Consider the following 22,218-nt stretch of genomic DNA (forward strand, 5'->3'; position numbering starts at 1 on the left):
ATAGCCGATCTACAAGCTCACAACGCGTCGCGATGCGACGCGTTGTGAGCTTGTAGATCTGCTATTTTCAAACATTTTAGTACTTTTACCTTTGGTACTTTAAGTACATTTTAATGCCAATACTTTTGTACTTTTACTCAAGTCAATTTTCAATTCCAGACTTTTACTTGTAACGGAGTACTTCTACATTGCAGTATTGATACTTTTACTTAAGTAAAACATTTGAGAACTTTTTCCAACACTGCCTGTTACTGACGCTTAAGGAGATGTGATGGTGGGTTTGGCAACTCCATAATAACTTTAACTGCAACTGGCAGCCAAACAGGAGCTCATGAATGCACGGCTCTGCACTTACTTGGACTAGTCTCTGCCAGTCCCAGATCACTCACACACAGTCGTGGACAAAGTAGCCTACTTAAGTAAAAGTATCAATACTGCAATGTAGAAATACTCCATTACAAGAAAAAAAGGCCTGTGTTCAAAATGTTACTTGAGTAAAAGTACAAAGGTTTTGGCATCAAAATATACTTAAAGTACCAAAAGTAAAAGTACTAAAATGTACGAAAAATTGCAGATCTACAAGATCACAACGCGTCGCATCGCGACGCGTTGTGAGCTTGTAGATCGGCTATTTTCAAATAGCCTATATATAAAACTAGGATAAAGTGGTTAATGTATGTTTTATAATGTAATAATTTACATCTGCAAAGTAACTAGTAACTAACGTTTTCAAATAATTGTAGTGGAGTAAAAGTACAATATTTGTCTCTGACATGTCCTATTAAACATAGAAAATACTCCAGTACAGTAAAAGTACCTCAAAATTATACTTAAGCCTAGGTACTTGAGTAAATGTACTTAGTTACGTTACACCACTGCTCACACATAATAAGTAACTTAGCCTGTACATAACATATAGTAGGATATACACAACTTATACAAGTCATTTAATTGGTAACAGGACAGAGTGGGCATCTCCATGTAAAATTGGCTATTTTGTCCATAATGTAAAAAAGAATAAATATTTAGAAAATGGTCTCAAATAATGTAAAGTATATATGATTAGAACATGCTTGAACACTCCTCAATTAAGGTTTAATCTTTCTACAACGGCTACAAATTGCTACAAAACCTGTATATCCAGTCATTTTGGGCATAAACAAGAAGTTGAAGGATACATTTAAGACTGATAATGAAGTGCTATGCATGTTCACATCATGTAGGCCAGTGGTTCTCAAACTTTTTCATGTCAAGGACCCCCAAATTGACACGTATTAGCCCCCATTTGAAAAGATATGCCAGGGACCCCCATAAGAAGATTTTTACAACTCTAGCAGTGATTCTCAACCATTTTAAATTCAAGGACCCCCAGCTTGACATGCATTAGGCTACGGACCCCCATTTAATGGCATTTCTATGTCTGGGATATATTTATGGTAACTGTGAGATTTAGACTCTGTTTTACATTTTTTGTTCTCAAGACCTGGTCAGTCGTATTTTCTAATCTAGGCCAATTCTATGTATGGCAAAATCAATGTTGATGTAACTCTGAGAGTGTACAAATGGAACCAAATGGACCCTAACGGGTCCATTTGGTTCCATTTGTACACTCTCAGATAAGGGTCTATTTGGTTCTTAACTATCCATCACTTAGCTGGGGACCCCCTGGAACTCCCTCAAGGACCCCTGGGGGTCCCCGGACCCCACTTTGAGAACCAATGATGTAGGCTATATAGGCTACTTTACATAATGACCATTGTTAATTGTTCTTTTATATTTTGGACCAAATAGCCAATTTAACATTGAGGTGCCTCTTCTTGTATCCATTTAAATCAGTGACACAATACCTGGCAATGAACGAATATTCCACTATACCCTGCGAGGTCTCCGTCTTTAGTCCAAATAAACAGAACTATTTCGCTACTCACCAAAACAAAGGCTGTTATTTTTGTTGTTCAAAGTCTATTCTCGGAGGTGGGAAGCCTCTCAGGGGCCCTGAGAGGCCCCACCTTCTCTGTATAATACACTTTTTTTGGGGGAAGAAAATACAATTATTGTATTTATTTACTCACCTGCGTCCTCTACTACTTATCTGGTCAATGTAAATGGCCATTGAACAGATCAGTAGAGGGCGCAGGTGAGTAAATAAAATCATTTCCGTCTGGCGGACACACATTTTTCTTTCCAGAAAGTGTATTATAGGCTACAGAGAAGGTGCTGTCCTGAGAGCCTTACCCTGGAGAATAGACTTACAACAACACAAAACAGCCTTTGTTTCGGTGAGTAGCGAAATATATACACACACACACACACACACACACACACACACACACACACACACACACACACACACACACACACACACACACACACACACACACGTTCGGTCTATGAGCAGAGTAGCCCTGAAACATGACAGTCACATCATGACAGTCATGGCTCAACTTGTTCCTGGTTTTTGAAATGTTTATATTTACAACCCGTACATCTACTTTAACGTTCAGATTTCAAATATAAAGTTCTGACCCTACGGCCATGAATGTTAAAAGTTGAAACGGGTGGGTCTAAGTACCTGTATTTTCCATATTGTTCAATAAAAAGCATTTTAATCCAATCGGCGGCCATTTCTTCATAGAGTTATAATGTATCAGAGTGTAGTACATCTCCCAACCGATAGGTTCGCGTAGTTCAAAACCTATTGAGAAAATAGCCACCGATCGGATTTAAACGCTTTCCTATTGAACAATACGGAGGACACGGGTACTTAGACCCTGGCATTTTAACTTGTAACATCCATGGCCGTGGGGTCAGCACTTTATATTTGAAATGTGAACGTTAATGTAGACGTACGGGTTGTACATGGAGACATTTCAAAAACCAGGAACAAGTAGCGCCGTGTCATGTTTTAGGGCTAGAGAACTCACTAATGCTCTGGTCCAGGGGGCTAATCATTGGTCAACGACAGGTGACAAATGGTGGAAGAAGTAGTCACATGTTTTACTTGAGTAAAAGTATCAATACCCTATTGTAGAAATAGTCTAGATCTGTTACAAGTAGCCTACCAGTTCGGTATTCAACATTGACTTGAGTAAAGTAACAAAGTAAAGTACAAAAGTATTGCCATCAAAATGTTCTTAAAGTAACAAAAGTAAAACTAGTTACTACTATTATGCAGAATGTCCCATTTCACAAGTTTTCAAATGTATAACATGTATAATAACAGATCTACAAGCTTTAGATCTGTTATTTTCAAAGGATTTTTTAAATTGCCAAAGTATAGGTCTGAAGTGGTTTTGTAATAATAATCAAAATCTACAAAGTAACTAGTAACTTAAAGTTTTCAACTAATTGTAGTGGAGTAAAAAGTACAATACTTCATTTGCCTCTGACATGTAGTGGAGTAGAAGTAAAAGTACTGAAAAATTGGAAATACTCCAGTAAAGTAAAACATGCCTCAAAATTGTAGAGTAGTCTCACTCACAGCAGTGAGTGAGTGTTGCTCAGTGACGGACTGCCTCGTCCAGCCCCCACTTGTTCCACAAATAGACAGAGGCTTGTAAACAAACACAAGCCGCACACACACAACACACACACACAACACACACACAACAACGAATGTTAACTAGGTGTCCGGAGTGTTTGTGCAATGTGTTAGTCCGTAATTGTTCAATAAAGAAGTGTTTCAATCCCGTCTGTGGCCGATTCTATCGGAAGTTCCTAATGGGCGGTAGTGACGGGGCGCATCCGGTGAGATCCGGAATTACACTCAATGTAAAGGGGAAGTGAACGAGGGGAGGAATGGCGTAAGGCCACAGACGGGATTAAAAACACATATTTATTGAAAGATATAGACTAATACGTTACACAAACACTCCGGACACCTAGTTAACATTTGGAGCAAGCGGGTAATCACCTTATGATTTACATTTGTACATGTTTGGATAAATAGGGGCTTTGCTGGTGACACTCCAGGGCACTCTGGGGGGGATGGTAGCTAAGACTGTCGTGGAAATGAAAATGTAAAAAACGATCAAATACATCTACATACGAGAGGCTTGATCTAAGGTTATAGATCGAAAGTAAGTTAAGTATCATAGCGTAGGTAGGTAGAGAACACCTTCTAACGCTCGGACCAGAGCTAATCATTCATTGGTCGACAAGACAGGTGAGTGACATACCAGGAGAAGATTTATTGTAGGAGTAGAGACTAGAGAGTAAGTTAGTCTTTGACCCAGAAGACCAGACCAGTCCGGTAGCTGCTGAGTCTCACATCGATCGGGTGAGTGCAGTGGTGGAAAAAGTACTCAAATTCTTTACTTAAGTAAAAGTACCAATACTGCAATATAGAAATACTCTGTTACAAGTAAAAGTCCAGAATTAAAAATTGACTTGAGTAAAAGTACAAAAGTATTGGCATCAAAATGTACTTAAAGTACCAAAAGTACAAGTACTAAAATATTTGAAAATAGCAGAAAGCGACGCGTTGTGAGCTTGTAGATCTGCTATTTTCAAATAGCCTATGTATAAAATAGGGCTGAAGTGGACGTGGTTATTGTATGTTTTATAATGTAATAATTTATCTGAAAAGTAACTAGTAACTAAAGTTTTCAAATAATTGTAGTGGAGTAAAAGTACAATATTTGCCTCTGAGATGTAGTGGAGTAGAAGTAAAAGTATTGGAAATTGGAAATACTCAAGTAAAGTACAATTACCTCAACATTTTACTTAAGTACAGTACTTAAGTAAATGTACTTAGTTACTTTCCACCACTGGGTGAGTGTGAGTGTTGCTCGGTGACGGACTGCCTCCAGCCCCCACACAGCCACTTGTTCCACAAATAGACAGAGAGTGAGTGAAGCTGCTACACTGTTGCCAAACGGCTTGTAAACATCAACACAACCCGCCGCAGAGGGTCTGGATCACTGATCTTTTACAACAAAGATACAAGGTAACAACTTTTTTTTTAAAAGAGAGACCCTTTGATTGTCGCATGATCGTTGACAGAGAGTACACGCTGTTACCCATGGATCGTGAGGAGTACGCAGAGATCACAGGAGGGAAGAGGGAGCAGCAGGGACGGAGGAGACGGTGCTGGCTGATCGGGGGGGTGTGTGTGGCGCTGGGGCTCGGGCTGCTCCTGGGACTGATCCTGGGACTGCAGACCCCCAGCAGCACCTCACAGGTCAGCTTCAGGGAGCAGTTCACCTCCAGGTGCGAAGCGTTTACAGCCAAACAAAAACCCAAGAGGTAAAAACATGTCTATTTATCATTTGTGTTCTCATTTTGAAGGAGAGTACATTTTATTTTTTGGGGGGTGGGTGGGTGGGGGGGGGGGGGGATGTCTTTTCACTGATCACATAAACACACATACTAAAGTTGATTTCCTGATGCAGAGAATGTCATACTTTTACCTAGTTGTTTACTTAACCACACACACACACACACACACACACACACACACACACACACACACACACACACACTTTTACACTCTGTCTCAGTTACATTAACCGAGCAGTTTTATTGTGAGTAATCTGTGTAAAACTGCGTAAAAGTGATAATTTTGACTACTTCTTTAAAACAAATTCAGTTAGGCTTCTGTATTTCTTTGTTTTTTGTTCTTGTTTTTTTGTTTTTCTTGCCTTTAAAATGTGCATAAGATGTTCTGCATAGTAGTGTATATCTGTCTGTCTTTTAATGTCTCCATGAATTGAGTACGTGAGGACCCCATTTGCAGTGGTGGAAAAAGTTCTCAAATGTTTTACTTAAGTAAAAGTAGCAATACTGCAATGCAGAAATACTCTAGTAAAAGTGCGGAATGCAAGATTTACTTGGGTAAAAGTACAGAGGTATTGGCATCAAAATGTACTCAAATACATTGGACATAAAAAAGACAATAGAATTGTAATACTAGATTAAGCTACTAGACTGAAGTAATTAAAGCGGGTCATGTTTACATGTTTGGAATCATAACAGCTGAAATCAATAATATATCACTATTCTGATATTAACCTGCGGGCCGCATTAAGTGAAGGTGAGGGCCACGTTGCCCATGTGTGCTGTATATCAGTGGTTCTCAACCAGTGGTCCGGGGCCCACCAGTGGTCCTTGAGGGAGTACCAGGAGGTCCCCAGCAAAATTAGTTAAAAGCATCACAATCATTTTTAACCACTTAGCTTTGGCTATTCAAAAATAGCAGATATACAAGCTCATAGCGCGGCACCGAGTGCCGCACTATGAGCTTGTAGATCTGCTATTTTTTGAAAAACCTTGAAAAAAGTGTGCATATCTTTTGAATATTCATATTTTTTTTAAAGCGAAAATTAACTGATATATCTTTGCTTCTGGGGGTCCCTGGCACAAAACATTTTCAAATGGGGGTCCGCGGCCAAATGTAGATCAATTTAGGGGTCCTTGGGCATGAAAAAGGTTGAAAACCACTGCTGTATATCATTCTTTCTTTCTTTTTTTTCTTCAGAATTGAGTGTGAACAGGTCTGGAGTGCGTTTGAGAGCGCCTATGTGGGCAAAGATCCATGCAACGTCCCCATGGAGGCCTATGACCCTCTTATCTCAGTCACACCCTTTGAGCCCGCCTGCAACAGAGTGAGTATCAGCCAGTGGTGGAAGAAGTACTCGGATATTTTTTACTTAAGTAAAAGTATCAATGCTGCAGTTGTAGAAATACTCTGCTATAAGTAAAATTTAAGGTATTCAAAATTTGCTTGAGTAAAAGTACAAAAAGTATTGGTATGAAAATGTACCAAAAAGTAAAAGTACTCATTTGTGCAGAATCATGTCCCATTTCACAAGTTCAAAATGTATTAAAATCTTTTGAAAATAGCCGATCTACAAGCTGTGAGCTTGTAGATCGGCTAATTTCCAATGGCCGAAATGTATATAGGGCTGAAGTGGTTAACGTATGTTTTGTTATAGCGCCACCAGCAGGTCTAATTTAGCAAAACACAAATTTTTGCCTCAAATCATAAATGCAGTGTCCGATTTGAAAGGCCTAAGAAAAAATGGCACCCTTTTTACACATTGGCCTATGATAGCGCCACCAGGAGGCCACAATAACCTACTTATACCTGACCTTTTGTTTTCTTTTTGTCTTTAGATGATGTTCTGGAGCAAAACCAAGGATGTTGTCCATGAATTCACGGAGAATAAAGACTGCTATGTGACTCTGGAGGACTCTCTGCTGGGCTCCGTGCTGGACGGGCTGACCTGGTGTGGACAGGAGGGCAGCAGTGGTAAGTACTGTACGCCTTTTAAGTCCATTAAGAACGCATCTGTGTGCATTTTTTGATTTGTTTGGGCTATTCGAAAAATAGCAGATCTACAAGCTCGTAGCACGGCACCGAGTGCCGCGCTACGAGCTTGTAGATCTGCTATTTTCGTAAATAATTGAAAATGTGTGCAAATCTTTGAATACATTATATACATTTTTAACTCAAATGTTTGGTTCAGGGGGTCCCTGGAACAAAATATTTTGAGATGGGGGGGGGCGGGGGGTCCGTGGACAAATACATATAATTTTGGGGGGTCCTTGACATGAAAAATGTTTGAGAACCACTGATATTATAGCAACATAATTTTTTTTTTTTTTTGTATGTTAGGATCTGGAAGACATTTGTAGAATTCCCAGAAGCAAAGATTTGAGTAAAAAATTAATTGCTGGGAAAAAAAAGCTTTAAAAATCAAAGATTTGCACAAATGTTCACGATTTCTCAAAAAACAGCAGATCTACAAGCTCATAGCGTGGCACTCGGTGCCGCTCTATGAGCTTGTATATCAGCTATTTTTTAATCTTAATGGGTTAAGGGACTGGACAGATAGACAACAGCGATACAACATAGAAGAGATGTGGGTCAGAACAGGGTTATTAACGGGAGAGGGAGCTACAGTATGACAAAAATTATGAGATAAAATAGTGATATAATACAGCAGTACATTTCAATAATCATTATATTTTCAAATGTTCTTGAGAGTAAATACCAGGAGGTCACTTCTTACTGGATGCCTGAACCACCTGAACTGGTTCCTTTGCACGTTTCTGCCTGCAAGAGTTTCTGCCTTTTTTCTTCAAACGCATCTCTGACGCTTTAGATTTCTTTGGCTATTCAAAAATAGCAGATCTAGAAGCTCATAGCACGGCACCGAGTGCCGCGCTATGAGCTTGTAGATCTGCTATTTAAAAAAAAAAATGTATGTCGCTATATCAGTGGTATATCAGCATGATTCTGTATTCTCCACTGTTTACTGTTACTGTTACTGTTACTACTGCTGTAGCTATATGTGGTGTTGTTTTGGAGATCTTTTATTGTGTAATTATAAAAAACATGTATGCAAAACACGTGTGTGTGTGTTTATATGTTTGTTCTCCTAGACACATTAACCAGTGGGTGCCCAGGATGGACTGAGTGCTATAACAACCCTGTCCGTTCGTTCTGGAACCGGGCCTCGGCTGGAGTAAGTACCCAACAACAAGTGGTGGAAAGTAACTAAGTACTTTTACTTACCAAGTACAGTACTTAAGTACAATTTTGAGGCATTTGTACTTTACTTGAGTATTTCCAATTTCCAATAGTTTTACTGCTACTCCACTACGTCTCAGAGGCAAATATTGTACTTTTACTCCACTACAATTATTTGAACATTTTAGTTGCTAGTTACTTTTCAGACATAAATTATGATCTTAAGAAACACACATTAACCACTTCAGCCCTATTTTATACATACTGTAGGCTATTTGAAAATAGCCGATCTACAAGCTCACAACGAACATTTTAGTACTTTAACTTTTGGTACTTTAAGTACATTTTGATGCCAATACTTTTGTACTTTTACTCAAGTAAATGTTTTATTCTGGACTTTTACTTGTAACAGAGTATTTCTATATTGCAGTATTGGTACTTTTAATTAAGTAAATAATTTGAGTACTTTTTCCACCACTGCCAACGACTCCTAGACATCAGTATTCTCCCCACAGAGCCATTGGACCAGGACTACAAGCTCATATATCTGTGAGCTTGTAGATCGGCAATTTTCAAATAGCCGAAGTCTATATAGGGGCTGAAGTGGTTAATGAATGTTTTACAATAATATTTAAAATCTACAAAGTAACTAGTAAATAAAGTTTTCCAGTAATTGTAGTGGAGTAAAAGTACAATATTTGCCTCTGAGATGTAGTGGAGTTGTCAAGGAAATTTGTGAAACTCCTGGTTAATGAAATAGTGTCTGCCTTCAATACACTTCCCTGTTCCCCATGACATCTGTTCTGTCTTGCTTAGACATCCTGGCTCCTAGACAAATTAGCATTTGTTTGTTGTTTCAAGAACAAATTGGCTGGTTTGTGGCTGGGGGGGTAGGAATAGTTGAAAGATAGGTGTTTTCTGTCACTGGCTGGAACAAAGGGATTTACAATCCTTTTGTTTTCAGGTGTTTATCGATGTTAGGGGGGGGGGGGGGGGGGGTTTCAATCGCTTTTTTTAGGAAGTCTGTGGCCAGTCAACCCCCGTACACATGCGCCGTACCGCTCCCGTAAGATTGCATCGGGAAAACATGGCACAAAACATGGCCACAGGCCGACTAAGCGACAAGCCATTTGAACGCTTGTTTCAACCCGTCCGGTTAGATTTTCTTGAGCGCTGAAATTTAAAACATCTGAGAGCAGGGGGGGGGGGGGGGGGGGGGCTTTACTTTTTGGATACGATGTGCGGAAAAGGGTAAGAATCACTCATAGTGGGAAATATTCGCCGGTGTCGTCAGTCACCTACGGGCACCCGAGAATGTGGGACCTCATCTCGGAGCTGCACAGCGGAGAGAGGGGTTCCGATAGGAGCTATAGGAGTTCTGATGCATGGTGGATTTCTTGGCAGTGGGAAGGAGAGGATCTCTGAGCCTGGGCTGTTTATCAATGGGGTTTTGTCCTCTCTTCTCCATGGAGACACATTGCTCAGCTCTCTCCTTCCTTAGTGAGCCACAGTCCCACTCACTCAGGATGCCTCACATTTATGCTATGTAGGAATGTTGTGCAGCAGCAGAAGACAAACAAATACCTTAAAACAATTGCAGGGGTAAAATGACCTAAATGACCTTTCTCTCAAATGTACAAAGTCAGAGCACACGAAGAAGGCCTAGTCAGTTCTTGCTGATCCGTTTTGAGCTTGTAGATCTGCTACTTTTGATGGTTTTGAATTTGAATCCTGAAAAGTATTCACCTGACAAGAGACGATATAAGGTTTTACTTCCTTGGCCTTCTGGCAGTGTGCACAAGAAATTTGATCTGTCTAGTGTTTTGCAAGATTAGCCATAGACAGACAGACGTACACACACGCACACACACACACACACACACACACACACACACACACACACACACACACACACACACACACACACACACACACACACACACACACACACACACACACACACACACACACACACACACACACACACACACACACACACAAAATTCGGTTTCATCAGAGATTTGTGTACATACTTGTACTACAACTGGTTGCTGTTTCTGCTACGTATTTATCCAGTTATTCAGGGTGTGAGTCCTCTGAACATCATCTATGTCCAGTGGTGTAAAGTAACTAAGTACATTTACTAGTACTAGTACTGTACTTAAGAACAATTTTGAGATAATTTTACTATACTGGAGTATAACCAATTTTCACTTTTACTCCACTACAATTATTTCAGCCCTATATACATTTTGGCCATTTGAAAACAGCCAATCTACAAGCTCTCAATGCGTCGCATGTGAGCTTGTAGATCTGCTATTTTCAAAAGATTTGTATACATTTTATACATTTGAAAACATGAAATGGGACATTCTGCATAATGGGTACCTTCTACTTTTGGTACTTTAACTACATTATGATACCAATACCTTTGTACTTTTTCTCAAGTAAAATTTGAATTCCAGACTTTCACTTGTAACAGACTATTTCTACATTGCATTATTGATACTTTTACCAAAACATGCGAGTACTTTCTTCTAACACTGTCTATGTCTCTTACAGTTTGCAGAAGCTGCCTGTGGTGATGTCACATCGATGCTCAACGGGTCTATAGCCACACCGTTCGATGCTAACAGGTGAGTTGAGCTGAACGTCCACTGTGAACAGCAGTCCAGTAATCAGTAGGCCTGTCTACATAATCATCGAATCGCAATTATTTGAGATAATCGTCATAATCGTCTCCATGTTTTCAAACATTAAAAAAAAGCAGAAATAGCAGATCTACAAGCTTACAACCCGTCACTTTGTGACGGGTTGTAAGCTTGTAGATCTGCTATTTCTCCTTTTTTTTGCATGTATAAAATGACTAAATATGTCAATTTCTTTGTATATTTAAGTTATTTGTCATATCTGACCAGTGCAACTTTTTATTACGAAGCCTAAAAGGCAAACATAATGTTATTTTTTTATTCATAATGTTCCGATGTTCAATGCCAAACACGCAATTAAATCGTTATCCGACTAATTACTGAAGTTACAAACTGATAATTACCTCCATCACAAAATGTTTAACTGCGGCATTAGAGCAGATTTTTCTTTTTTTAATGCACACATCACTTTGGATGTCACATAGCCTACACTAAGCATGATAAAATATATATATTTAAAACATATATATATATATATATATTTGAAATATGTTTACACAAGAGATGGTTTAATCACATGAGATGTACTCCAAATCTGTTTAAAATACCTCATGAACTAGGATTGAATGTTGACCTTTCAACTTCAACCGTCTAGATAATAGACACCAGACATTGCTGCCAACACATTTTAAACGGCTACCGAGTCCTTAAGCGTAAAATACCAAGGCTTGTTGACAGTCGTCTACACAGTGATCTTACACCAATTACGGAGGAATTTAACCCATTAAGGCCTGAGGTTCCGATTCTACAAATGCCTTCTAAATCCTAACAGTTTTTTGAAGAAAAAAAAAAACGTATGTTACTATGTCAGTGGTGCTCAAACTTTTTCATGTCAAGGACCCCCAAAATGTATATGTATTTGGCCACGGACCCCCATATCAGAATACGTTGTTCCAGGGAACCCCCAGAAGCAAAGATTTGAGTTACAAATGTTCGCTTTAAAAAAATATATTTATTCAAAAGATTTGCACACATTTTCAAGATTTGTCAAAAAATAGAAGATCTACAAGCTCATTGTAGATCTGCTATTTTTGAATAGCCAAAGTATGAAATAATGCTTTTTAGCTAAAAATCTAAAAATGACACCTGATGCGTTCCCGGTCGTAATGGGTTAAAATAGGGTCATTATAAAACTTGAAGAACCTGTAAGCTCATCCCAGCCCAACCACAATCTATTCTATTCACACCCCCCTACTGGCAAGCAGGCAGTACTGCAGTATACAATACAGATCTATGGGACTGTGTAGCGTTTACCTCAGTGGTGAAAAAAGTACTAAATGTTTTTACTTAAGTAAAAGTGTCAATACTGCAATGTAGAAATACTCTGATACTCTGAAAGTAGACGTCTGGAATTCAAAATTGACTTGAGTAAAAGTACAAAAGTATTGGTGTCAAAATGTACTTAAAAGTACGAAAAGTAGAAAGTAGTCATTATGCAGAATGTCCCATTTCACTGGTTTTCAAATGTATACAAATCTTTTGAAAATAGCAGATCTACAAGCTCACAATGCGTCGCATTTGTAGATCTGCTATTTTCAAATAGCCGAAATGCATAGGCCTTTAATGTATGTGTTTTGTAATAATAATCAAAATCTACAAAGTAACTAGTAAGTAGTAACTAAAAGTTTTCAAATAATTGTAGTGGAGTAAAAGTACAATATTTGCCTCTGAGATGTAGTGAGCAACATCATGATTATTGTATAGATAATAATGACATTGTTTTCTTCACAGTATCTTTGGCAGCATTGAGGTCCAGAGGTTCAACTCCACCAGAGTCAAGAGTCTGAATATCGTGTTGGTCAACCAGGAGTCTCTTATTGTGTAAGAGCTGTTCCTCATACTGCACATTTCCCATAAATTATCAGTGGTGTAAAGTAACTAAGTACATTTACTTAAGTACATTTTTGAGGTATTTGTACTTTATTTGAGTATTTCCAATTTCCAATACTTTTACTTCTACTCCATTGCATCTCAGAGGCAAATATTATACTTTTACTCCACTACAATTATTTGAAAACTTTAGTTTAATAGTTACTTTTCAGATATAAATTATGTTATGAAAGAGCTCTTTAGCCCTATTTTATACCCAGGCTATTTGAAAATAGCCGATCTACAAGCTCACAACGCGTCGCATCGCGACGCGTTGTGAGCTTGTAGATCCGCTATTTTCAAACATTTTTGTACTTTTACTTTTGGTACTTTAAGTACATTTTGATGCCAATACTTGTTTACTTTTACTCAAGTACATTTTTCATTCTGGACTTTTACTTGTCACAAAGTATTTCTATATTGCAGTATTGGAACTTTTACTTAGGTAAAGAATTTGAGTACTTTTTCCACCACTGAAGATTATGTACACTTATGTATTGTTGCTATTTTGGGGGGGGGGGGGGGGGAACTTTGAACACTCTGTGGATTTTCTGTGGTTTCTGTGCAGGGCCGGATCTAGGCATGGGCAAGGGGGGGCAATGCCCCCCCAAATGCCCTGACTGCCCCCCCAAAAAAAATCTTTATTTTATTTTATTTTATTTATTTTTTTGAAAGTTACATTTATGTCATGATATGAAATGTGAGCTTACCATAATCAAAATAATCCTTAATCATATTCCATCATGTATCATTGCACAATTCAAATAATCCTCTGCCCTGATTTTCCATGGGCAGTGTTGCCAGATATTGCGAGAGAAAGAAGCCTAGGAAAACAAGCCCAAAAGAACAATAGGAAGCAGTAATACACAAACAGACGAAAAAACAGAACTTTTTTTTTTATAGGTCTAACTGTGCCAAAATGCATAATTTCCTATGCATATTTTCCTACGCATTTGGGGGGTTTGGGGCCCCCGAAAACCCCCCAAATGGTTTTGGGCCCCCCCCCAAAAAAAAAACGACGCCGCGCGGGAAGCCGCCCCCCCCAGCATTTATTAATGCCCCCCCAGTTAATAATTTCTGTATCCGGCCCCGTTTCTGTGGTTTTCTGAATAATTTGTCTTAAAAAGTGGTGTGATCTACAGTATGTAATCTATAGCATCAAAGCCATATATTTTTTAAGCGACCCTCTCTGGCTTCTAGATATTGTGTTCAAGATGTTGTTAGTAACTATATGCTACACTTGGTCCAGATGACACGAATATGACTATGATTTAAGTGGAATTTATGCAGTATTTATGTTATATTTGTTACTATTAGTGTCTATGTCCTCTGAAACAAAGGGGTTTATAGTGAGAATTTACTTAAGCTTGTATAATTGTATTTATTTGTGTGACTTTGAAACTGAAGATGAGGCCAATGTTTATGATAATAAAAAAACAACAACATTAAAACAAAAAAACATTCAATGCTTTATATCCTTTTGTATTGATCTTTTTCAGGACAGATTGTAACAACCCATCCTTACGGGACCTGCAGAAAGAGCTGGACCCAGGACTTAACTACAAGTGTAAGGAGGTGGCTGAGTAAGTACAGTGCGTGTGTGCACGTGCGCTTTTAACATTTGACAATTAAAGGAGAATTTTGGACTAAAGTTTTCTTACCTTTTCTATGACGTTATGATATCTTAGGATGAATGGTACAGTAGAAAATTTTCATAACTCCACCCCTGAGCCGCCACAGCTTAAAAGGTGCGCGGATAGGCCTTAGGTTAGATCACATATTTTAATAGCTTTTTTTAATAATTTTTTTGGTGAGATCTGACGTTCATAGTGACAGAACACTGTCCCAAAAAAAAAAAACAGAAGTCTCGCTAGACGAGATTGAAATCTCGAGATTTCAATCTCGTCTAGCGAGACTTCTGTTTTTTTTTTTTTTTTTTTTTTTTGGTTGCATAGTGTTCTGTCACTATGAACGTCAGATCTCACCAAATGTTTTTTTTTTTAAAGCTATTAAAATATGTGATCTAACCTAAGGCCTATCCGCGCACCTTTTAAGCTGTGGCGGCTCAGGGGTGGAGTTATGAAAATTTTCTACTGTACCATTCATCCTAAGATATCATAACGTCATAGAAAAGGTAAGAAAACTTTAGTCCAAAATTCTCCTTTAAGGCCTAATATTTCTACCTGTATATCCAATCATTTTGGGCATGAACAGGAAGTTGAAGGGTAACTTTTAAGTCTGATAACGATGTACCGTGCATGTTCACATCATGTATACTTTACATTATACTTAAAGGGAGGGTACGTGATTTTCTTTGGCTAAAATAAGTGTTAAATAGCTCTATATTCTCATAGTCCTCATTGCTATAGAGTGTTTGTTCAGTAGTAAGGAGTCTCCAATTGTATCTAATCAGAAAAGAGAACTCAGTCAGGATACAGATTAAACAAGTGACATTGGAAGTGATGACACAAATAAATGAGCAGACACAATTGGAACTGGAACACAATAAAAATTAGGCTGATAAATGGGTACTCTCTCCTGATTAGGAGAGAGTACCTGTTACTGAACAAACACTCTATAGCAATGATTACTATCAGAATATAGTGCTTTAACCTTTTAACAAAATACTTTGTTTTAACCAAAAAATATCACCCTACCTTTTGTTTTGTTTTTACAATTTGGAAAAAATAGCACATTTTACATTGAGGTGCCCACTCCTCCTTAGAGCCCACTCGTCTTGTATTCTGTGTGTTCAACACACAGTAGGTTGACTCTCTTGTCCTTCTGTCTCCCTTCAGGGCCAACATCACTGCGTGTGCCACAGACCCAGAGACACCCTGCGGGGCCTGTTGGTAGCAAGCCCCCAGAGTTACTGAGAAACATTGAAGCCGCCACCCCAGTGGCCAAAGCTGGAACTGCAGGCGGGGAGAAATACATGCACGAGGAAAACATACTGAGAGATATTTATATATATATATATATATATATATATATATATATATATATATATATATATATATATATATATAAATACAAATATGTAAACATATTATACATAAATACATATGCATTTACATATAAATATGCATCTCGAGTGTATTTAATAAATATCTCGCGTTCAATCCTTGACACACGGGCTGCCGTAGAACGCAAAAAGGACACTAGTGCGCATGCTCATAACTCTATGGTGTGTCCAAAAACGACTCAATAATTCTACTTCCGGCAGGCTTCCGGGTGCTTCAAAACGCCACTGAGCACATTCATTGAAATGATAGCTGGGGGCGGGGCAATCCGCCCTCTAGTTATATTATACCTCTATGGTTGGTAGACAGAATATGGATTATTTGTATATCCTGTTGGTAGACAGGATGTGGTTTCTTCGTATATCCTGTTGGTAGACAGGATGTGGTTTCTTTGTATCCTGTTGGTAGACAGGATGTGGTTTCTTTGTATCCTGTTGGTAGACAGGATGTGGTTTCTTTGTATCCTGTTGGTAGACAGGATGTGGTTTCTTTGTATCCTGTTGGTAGACAGGATGTGGTTTCTTTGTATCCTGTTGGTAGACAGGATGTGGTTTATTTGAATCCTGTTGGTAGACAGGATGTGGTTTATAGATATAGTACTGTACTGTCAGACGCACACAGATGTAATGGAAAGCATTGTGTTAAAGGGATATTTCACCTTCAAACATGTGTGGGGTCATTTTAACATAATTTTTCGACAGGGTCATTTTTTGTGTTTCACCCCAGACCATTTTTTTTTAATTGCTTGATTCAGTATTTAAATATTTGATATTCATTTTATTAGACACGCCCCCTTCCTATACAACTTCAAACTCCATTGAAACCATGTTAGATTCATAGGAAACACACATCCTTGGTTCTGGTGACTGATATTGTCCTTCTAATACGTAAGGGGGACGTGTTTTTTTCAATTATATATATATATATATATATATATATATATATATATATATATATATATATATATATATATATATATATATATATATATATATATATATATATATATATATATATATTCTTTTTAATTAATTTAATTTTCCAAATAAATGATTAAAAAAGTATAATAATTGAAAAAACACGGCTCCCTCACGTATTAGAAGGACAATATCAGTCACCAGAACCAAGCGTTGGTGATTTCAATGAATCCAATGTGGTTAAAATGGAGTTACTATGGGAAGGACGCATGTCAAAAATCTAAATACTGAATCAAGCAACTTAAAGGGGTAGTTCACCCCCAAAATAACTTTTTTTCTATTGATTACTGACCATCTGGAGCCTTGAATTCATAGATATTTTTTTGTTTTTGTCACATTCCTAAGCCAATAATTTGATTATAATAAATGTGTCCCCATTGATTCCGGTAGGAGACACAAATGCATTTGTGTCTCCTACCGGAATCAATGGGGACACATTTATTATAATCAAATAATAAAGGAAGGAATGCGACAAAAACAAAAAAATATCCATGAATTCAAGGCTCCATGGGGTGAGTAATCAATAGAAAAAAAGTTATTTGGGGGGTGAACTACCCCTTTAAACAACTGTCTGGGGTGTTCACAAAAGCCTGAGTATACGTTAAAATGACTCCACACATTTTTGGGAAAGTGAAATATCTCTCTAAGTCAGGGGTCTTCAACAGGGGGTCTGGGACCCCTAGGGGGTCCTCAGAGTTACTACAGGGGGTCCGCCAAATCTTTGTATGATATGATATTTTTTTTTACCTTAACCACTTGAATCCTAGCGTCCCTTTTCTGAGGAGAAGAAGTTGATTCAAAAGTTGAATCTGAAACACCATTTTATACAATATAGAGGGGTCCCTGCTTCATCTCTCTCTCAGCTAGGGGGTCCTTGGCCTGAAAACGTTGAAGACCCCTGCTCTAAGTCAATGATAAATTCATGAATGTTTACATAGGCATAAGGTATAGATTAATTTACACTAGGAGCCTTATATTGATATCATGGACCGACTGATCAATGTGCTGCAGAAATGGAAAGACAAAAAATGCATAATAATAATCTTTTATACATACTGTAGTTCTCTGAGTCTGTTTTGATACTTTTTTTTATATTTTTGAAAGGGACCTGGGATGTGGTAAATGTACTGTACTCTAGTCTGAACTGCCAGTGCTGCTGTCAATAAATAATATTCTATTTTCATATCTCACTACTTGCCTCACAATGGAATTACTGTCGATTAAAATCATTAAATGAGCAACTGTTGTGACTGTGAAATCATTTGTTTGTATTTTTTGGGGCCTGGTATAGGCTACTTAAAGGGATACTTCACTTTCGGGCCGGGGACACATTTAAAAAAAAGATTAAAAATAAATGAAAAAAGTTATGGAAAATTCATGGCCCCCTCACACATTAGTAGGACACTGCGTGTCGTGAGGGGGCCATGAATTTTCCATAACTTTTTTCATTTATTTTTAATATTTTTTTTAAATGTGTCCCCGGCCCGAAAGTGAAGTATCCCTTTAACTTTGACCATGTGAACCTTTTGCAGTGATGTAAAGTAACTAAGTACATTTACTCAAGTACTTTATTTAAGTACACTTTTGAGATATTTTTTACTTTACTGGAGTATTCGCAATTTTCAATACTTTTACTTCTACCCCACTACATCTCGGAGACACATATTGTACTTTTACTCCACTACAATTATTTGAAAACTTTAGTTACTAGTTACTTTGCAGATTTAAATGATTGCATTATAAAACATACATTAACCACTTTAGCCCTATTTTATACATAGGCTATTATTTGTAAATAGCCGATCTACAAGCTCGCGACGCGTTGTGAACATAAAGCAATTTTCAACTCAAATTGAACCACTGATATAGAAACATACGTTTTTTTTTTTTTTTTTTTAAACTGTTAGGATTTAGAAGACATTTGTAGAATCCCCCAGAAACAAAGATTTGAGTTACAAATGTTCTTTAAAAAATATATATTCAAAGATTTGCACACATTTTCACGATTTAAAGAAAATAGCAGATCTACAACGCAATTAGGGTAAACCTCAATGCTCTTTTCGAAAATAAATAAAGGTTTAAATCAAATCAAAAGGAAATGATCCATAGGCCAAACTAGTGTTGGTGTGTCTTTCCTTCACAGTGTGATGTAAGCCTGGCTGCTTGGTCATGAGTTGTGAAAGTAGTCCAGTTCACCCAGCATGGTGCTCACAATAGGCCTGACAGGTTAGCTTACTCACTGTTGTTGTACAGAGCCCTATTCTAGTGAAACCACAACCCAAGCTGCTGCTGCTAAGCATGAGCAAGTTGGCACACAAGCCACTAACCAAGACACATTTATTTCTATTTTAAAACGCGGTTGAGAGCTATGTGAACAGCATGAGGGTCTATAGATTTAACACTGTTAGATCTATTTAACACCGTGCTCCTGAGTCACCACAGCTGATTAGCAGTTACTGAGGGACTCAGAAACACATTCTGCACTGAGCGCAGCCAAAAGAAAAGAAAGGAACAACTATTTGTGTAAAAAAGTGATAAGGCAAGGCAGGTTTGGTAACACTTTACTTAAAGGGATAGTTCACCCAAAAAACAACTTTTTTTCCTATCTATTAGTCACCCCATGGAGACTTGAATTCATGGATATTTTTTAGTTTTTGTCACATTCCTAAGTCAATAATTTGATGACCAGCGGACCAGTAGGCAGCGGTTCCGGTAGGACTTTGTGTCTCCTACCGGAACCGCTGCCAGTCATCACATTATTGGCTTAGGAATGCGACAAAAACAAACAAAACTAGAAAATGTGCTCCTCGGAGCACAAGTCTCCGCCAGTACTGTTCCTGATTAATCCTGTCTTACCTATTTATATTACATATTGTCACGTGTCACTTGACCAATGTTAGCTTGGCTGATGGAGGCTCACTTCAAAAAATATAAATGATTTTTTGAAGTGCGTCACCTATTTATAGGTTTTTATTTCATCATGCGTCTCGCTAGCCAATCAAAGCATTGGTGACAACATATTGTCACGTGTCACGTGAAGCTTGACCAATGTTAGCTTGGCTGGGACGGACACACACACGGAAGGACGGAGACGAAAACATACTCTACACCATACTGGCGGAGACAATAACCATGAATTCAAGTCTCCGTGGGGTGAGTAATAGACAGGAAAAAAATGTGATTTTGGGGGTGAAGTATCCTTTTAAAGGTCGGGTATGTAATGCATTATAATCACATTTATAATGCCTTATATTGCATTATAATGCACTTATAAGGCTTAATCTAAAGCAGGGGTCTTCAATGTTTTAAAGGCCAAGGACCCTTTAGCTGAGAGAGGGATGAAGCAGGGACCCCTTAGCTGAGAGAGAGATGAAGCAGGGACCCCTTTAGCTGAGAGAGAGAGATGAAGCAGGGACCCCTTAGCTGAGAGAGAGAGATGAAGCAGGGACCCCTTTAGCTGAGAGAGAGATGAAGCAGGGACCCCTTAGCTGAGAGAGAGATGAAGCAGGGACCCCTTTTGCTGAGAGAGAGAGATGAAGCAGGGACCCCTTAGCTGAGAGAGAGATGAAGCAGGGACCCCTTTAGCTGAGAGAGAGATGAAGCAGGGACCCCTTAGCTGAGAGAGAGATGAAGCAGGGACCCCTTTAGCTGAGAGAGAGATGAAGCAGGGACCCCTTTAGCTGAGAGAGAGATGAAGCAGGGACCCCTTTAGCTGAGAGAGAGATGAAGCAGGGACCCCTTTAGCTGAGAGAGAGATGAAGCAGGGACCCCTTTAGCTGAGAGAGAGAGATGAAGCAGGGACCCCTTAGCTGAGAGAGAGAGATGAAGCAGGGACCCCTTTTGCTGAGAGAGAGAGATGAAGCAGGGACCCCTTAGCTGAGAGAGAGATGAAGCAGGGACCCCTTTAGCTGAGAGAGAGATGAAGCAGGGACCCCTTAGCTGAGAGAGAGATGAAGCAGGGACCCCTTTAGCTGAGAGAGAGATGAAGCAGGGACCCCTTTAGCTGAGAGAGAGATGAAGCAGGGACCCCTTTAGCTGAGAGAGAGATGAAGCAGGGACCCCTTAGCTGAGAGAGAGATGAAGCAGGGACCCCCTTAGCTGAGAGAGAGATGAAGCAGGGACCCCTTTAGCTGAGAGAGAGATGAAGCAGGGACCCCTTAGCTGAGAGAGAGATGAAGCAGGGACCCCTTTAGCTGAGAGAGAGAGATGAAGCAGGGACCCCTTTAGCTGAGAGAGAGATGAAGCAGGGACCCCTTTAGCTGAGAGAGAGATGAAGCAGGGACCCCTTTAGCTGAGAGAGAGATGAAGCAGGGACCCCTTTAGCTGAGAGAGAGATGAAGCAGGGACCCCTTAGCTGAGAGAGAGATGAAGCAGGGACCCCCAGTACATATTGGATGTAAAATGTCACATACCTTTAACCCTCAATACTTTGTAAACTTCACCTTTAGCTCGGTACTTGGTTTGCTCTTTTTTTCCCTCTACACCAAACCTCTTCACCGAAAATAGCCGATCTACAAGCTCACCAGGCGTGTTTTGAGCTTGTAGATCTGCTATTTACAGCTAATGTTCCCCCAGAATAGGAATGCTATAGGGTTAAAGTGGTTAATCTAAAATTGTTTAAAAATAAAGTCCCCATTACTCAAAAATATTTGACGGCCCCCCTGCAGTATCTTTTGAGGACCCCCGCCTAGGGGATCCCGGACCCCCTTGTTGAAGACCCCTGATGACCTAAAGGGACAAAAGGTCATTTATGGAGACATTTAAGAGATGGACCTTCAACTTCTCACCAGCAGAGGGAGTCAAGTTCCACGAAGCTGGTCTGTACAACAAATGGGACTGAAAGTTGAAAATAGCTCTAGATCTACAAGCTCACAATGTGTCGCATTGCGACGCATTGTGAGCTTGTAGATCGGCTATTTTCAAATGACCTAAATGTATATAGGGCTGAAGTGGTTAATGTATGTTTTGTAATAATAATCACAAAGTAACTAGTAACTAAAGTTTTCAAATAAAAGTAGTGGAGTAAAAGTACAATATTTGCCTCTGAGATGTAGTGGAGTAGAAGTAAACGTACTGAAAATTGGAAATACTCCAGTAAAGTAAAAAAAATCACACCCTGTGTGAAGTGGGCGGTGTCTTGCTAGCTAATCACAATACTGAATGGA

The 22,218-nt window shown here is 38.9% G+C and overlaps 1 protein-coding gene across 1 annotated transcript; it reads left to right on the forward strand.

Annotated features, from left to right (window-relative positions):
• The first annotated feature begins 2,204 nt into the window (after positions 1-2,204).
• Positions 2,205-15,989, forward strand: LOC308077426 (ADP-ribosyl cyclase/cyclic ADP-ribose hydrolase 1-like). The gene is made up of 9 exons (XM_080418112.1): positions 2,205-2,279; positions 5,005-5,247; positions 6,479-6,605; positions 7,117-7,252; positions 8,389-8,471; positions 11,039-11,112; positions 12,916-13,005; positions 14,553-14,636; positions 15,852-15,989. The coding sequence occupies exons 2-9, from the start codon at positions 5,024-5,026 to the stop codon at positions 15,907-15,909; spliced, it is 876 nt and encodes a 291-aa protein (XP_080274238.1). The 5' UTR covers positions 2,205-2,279; positions 5,005-5,023; the 3' UTR covers positions 15,910-15,989.
• The last annotated feature ends 6,229 nt before the right edge of the window (positions 15,990-22,218 follow it).

Source organism: Gymnoscopelus braueri (genome assembly GCF_963280865.1).
Source record: "Gymnoscopelus braueri genome assembly, chromosome: 21".
NCBI lineage: Eukaryota > Metazoa > Chordata > Actinopteri > Myctophiformes > Myctophidae > Gymnoscopelus > Gymnoscopelus braueri.

Bases quoted from the DNA above. Each gene is read 5' to 3' on its own strand.
- LOC308077426 (XM_080418112.1), top strand. From the start codon at position 5,024: ATGGATCGTGAGGAGTACGCAGAGATCACAGGAGGGAAGAGGGAGCAG. The intron at 6,606-7,116 runs GTGAGTATCAGC...TTTTGTCTTTAG, and splicing joins TTGAGCCCGCCTGCAACAGA to ATGATGTTCTGGAGCAAAAC. The intron at 13,006-14,552 runs GTAAGAGCTGTT...GATCTTTTTCAG, and splicing joins AACCAGGAGTCTCTTATTGT to GACAGATTGTAACAACCCAT.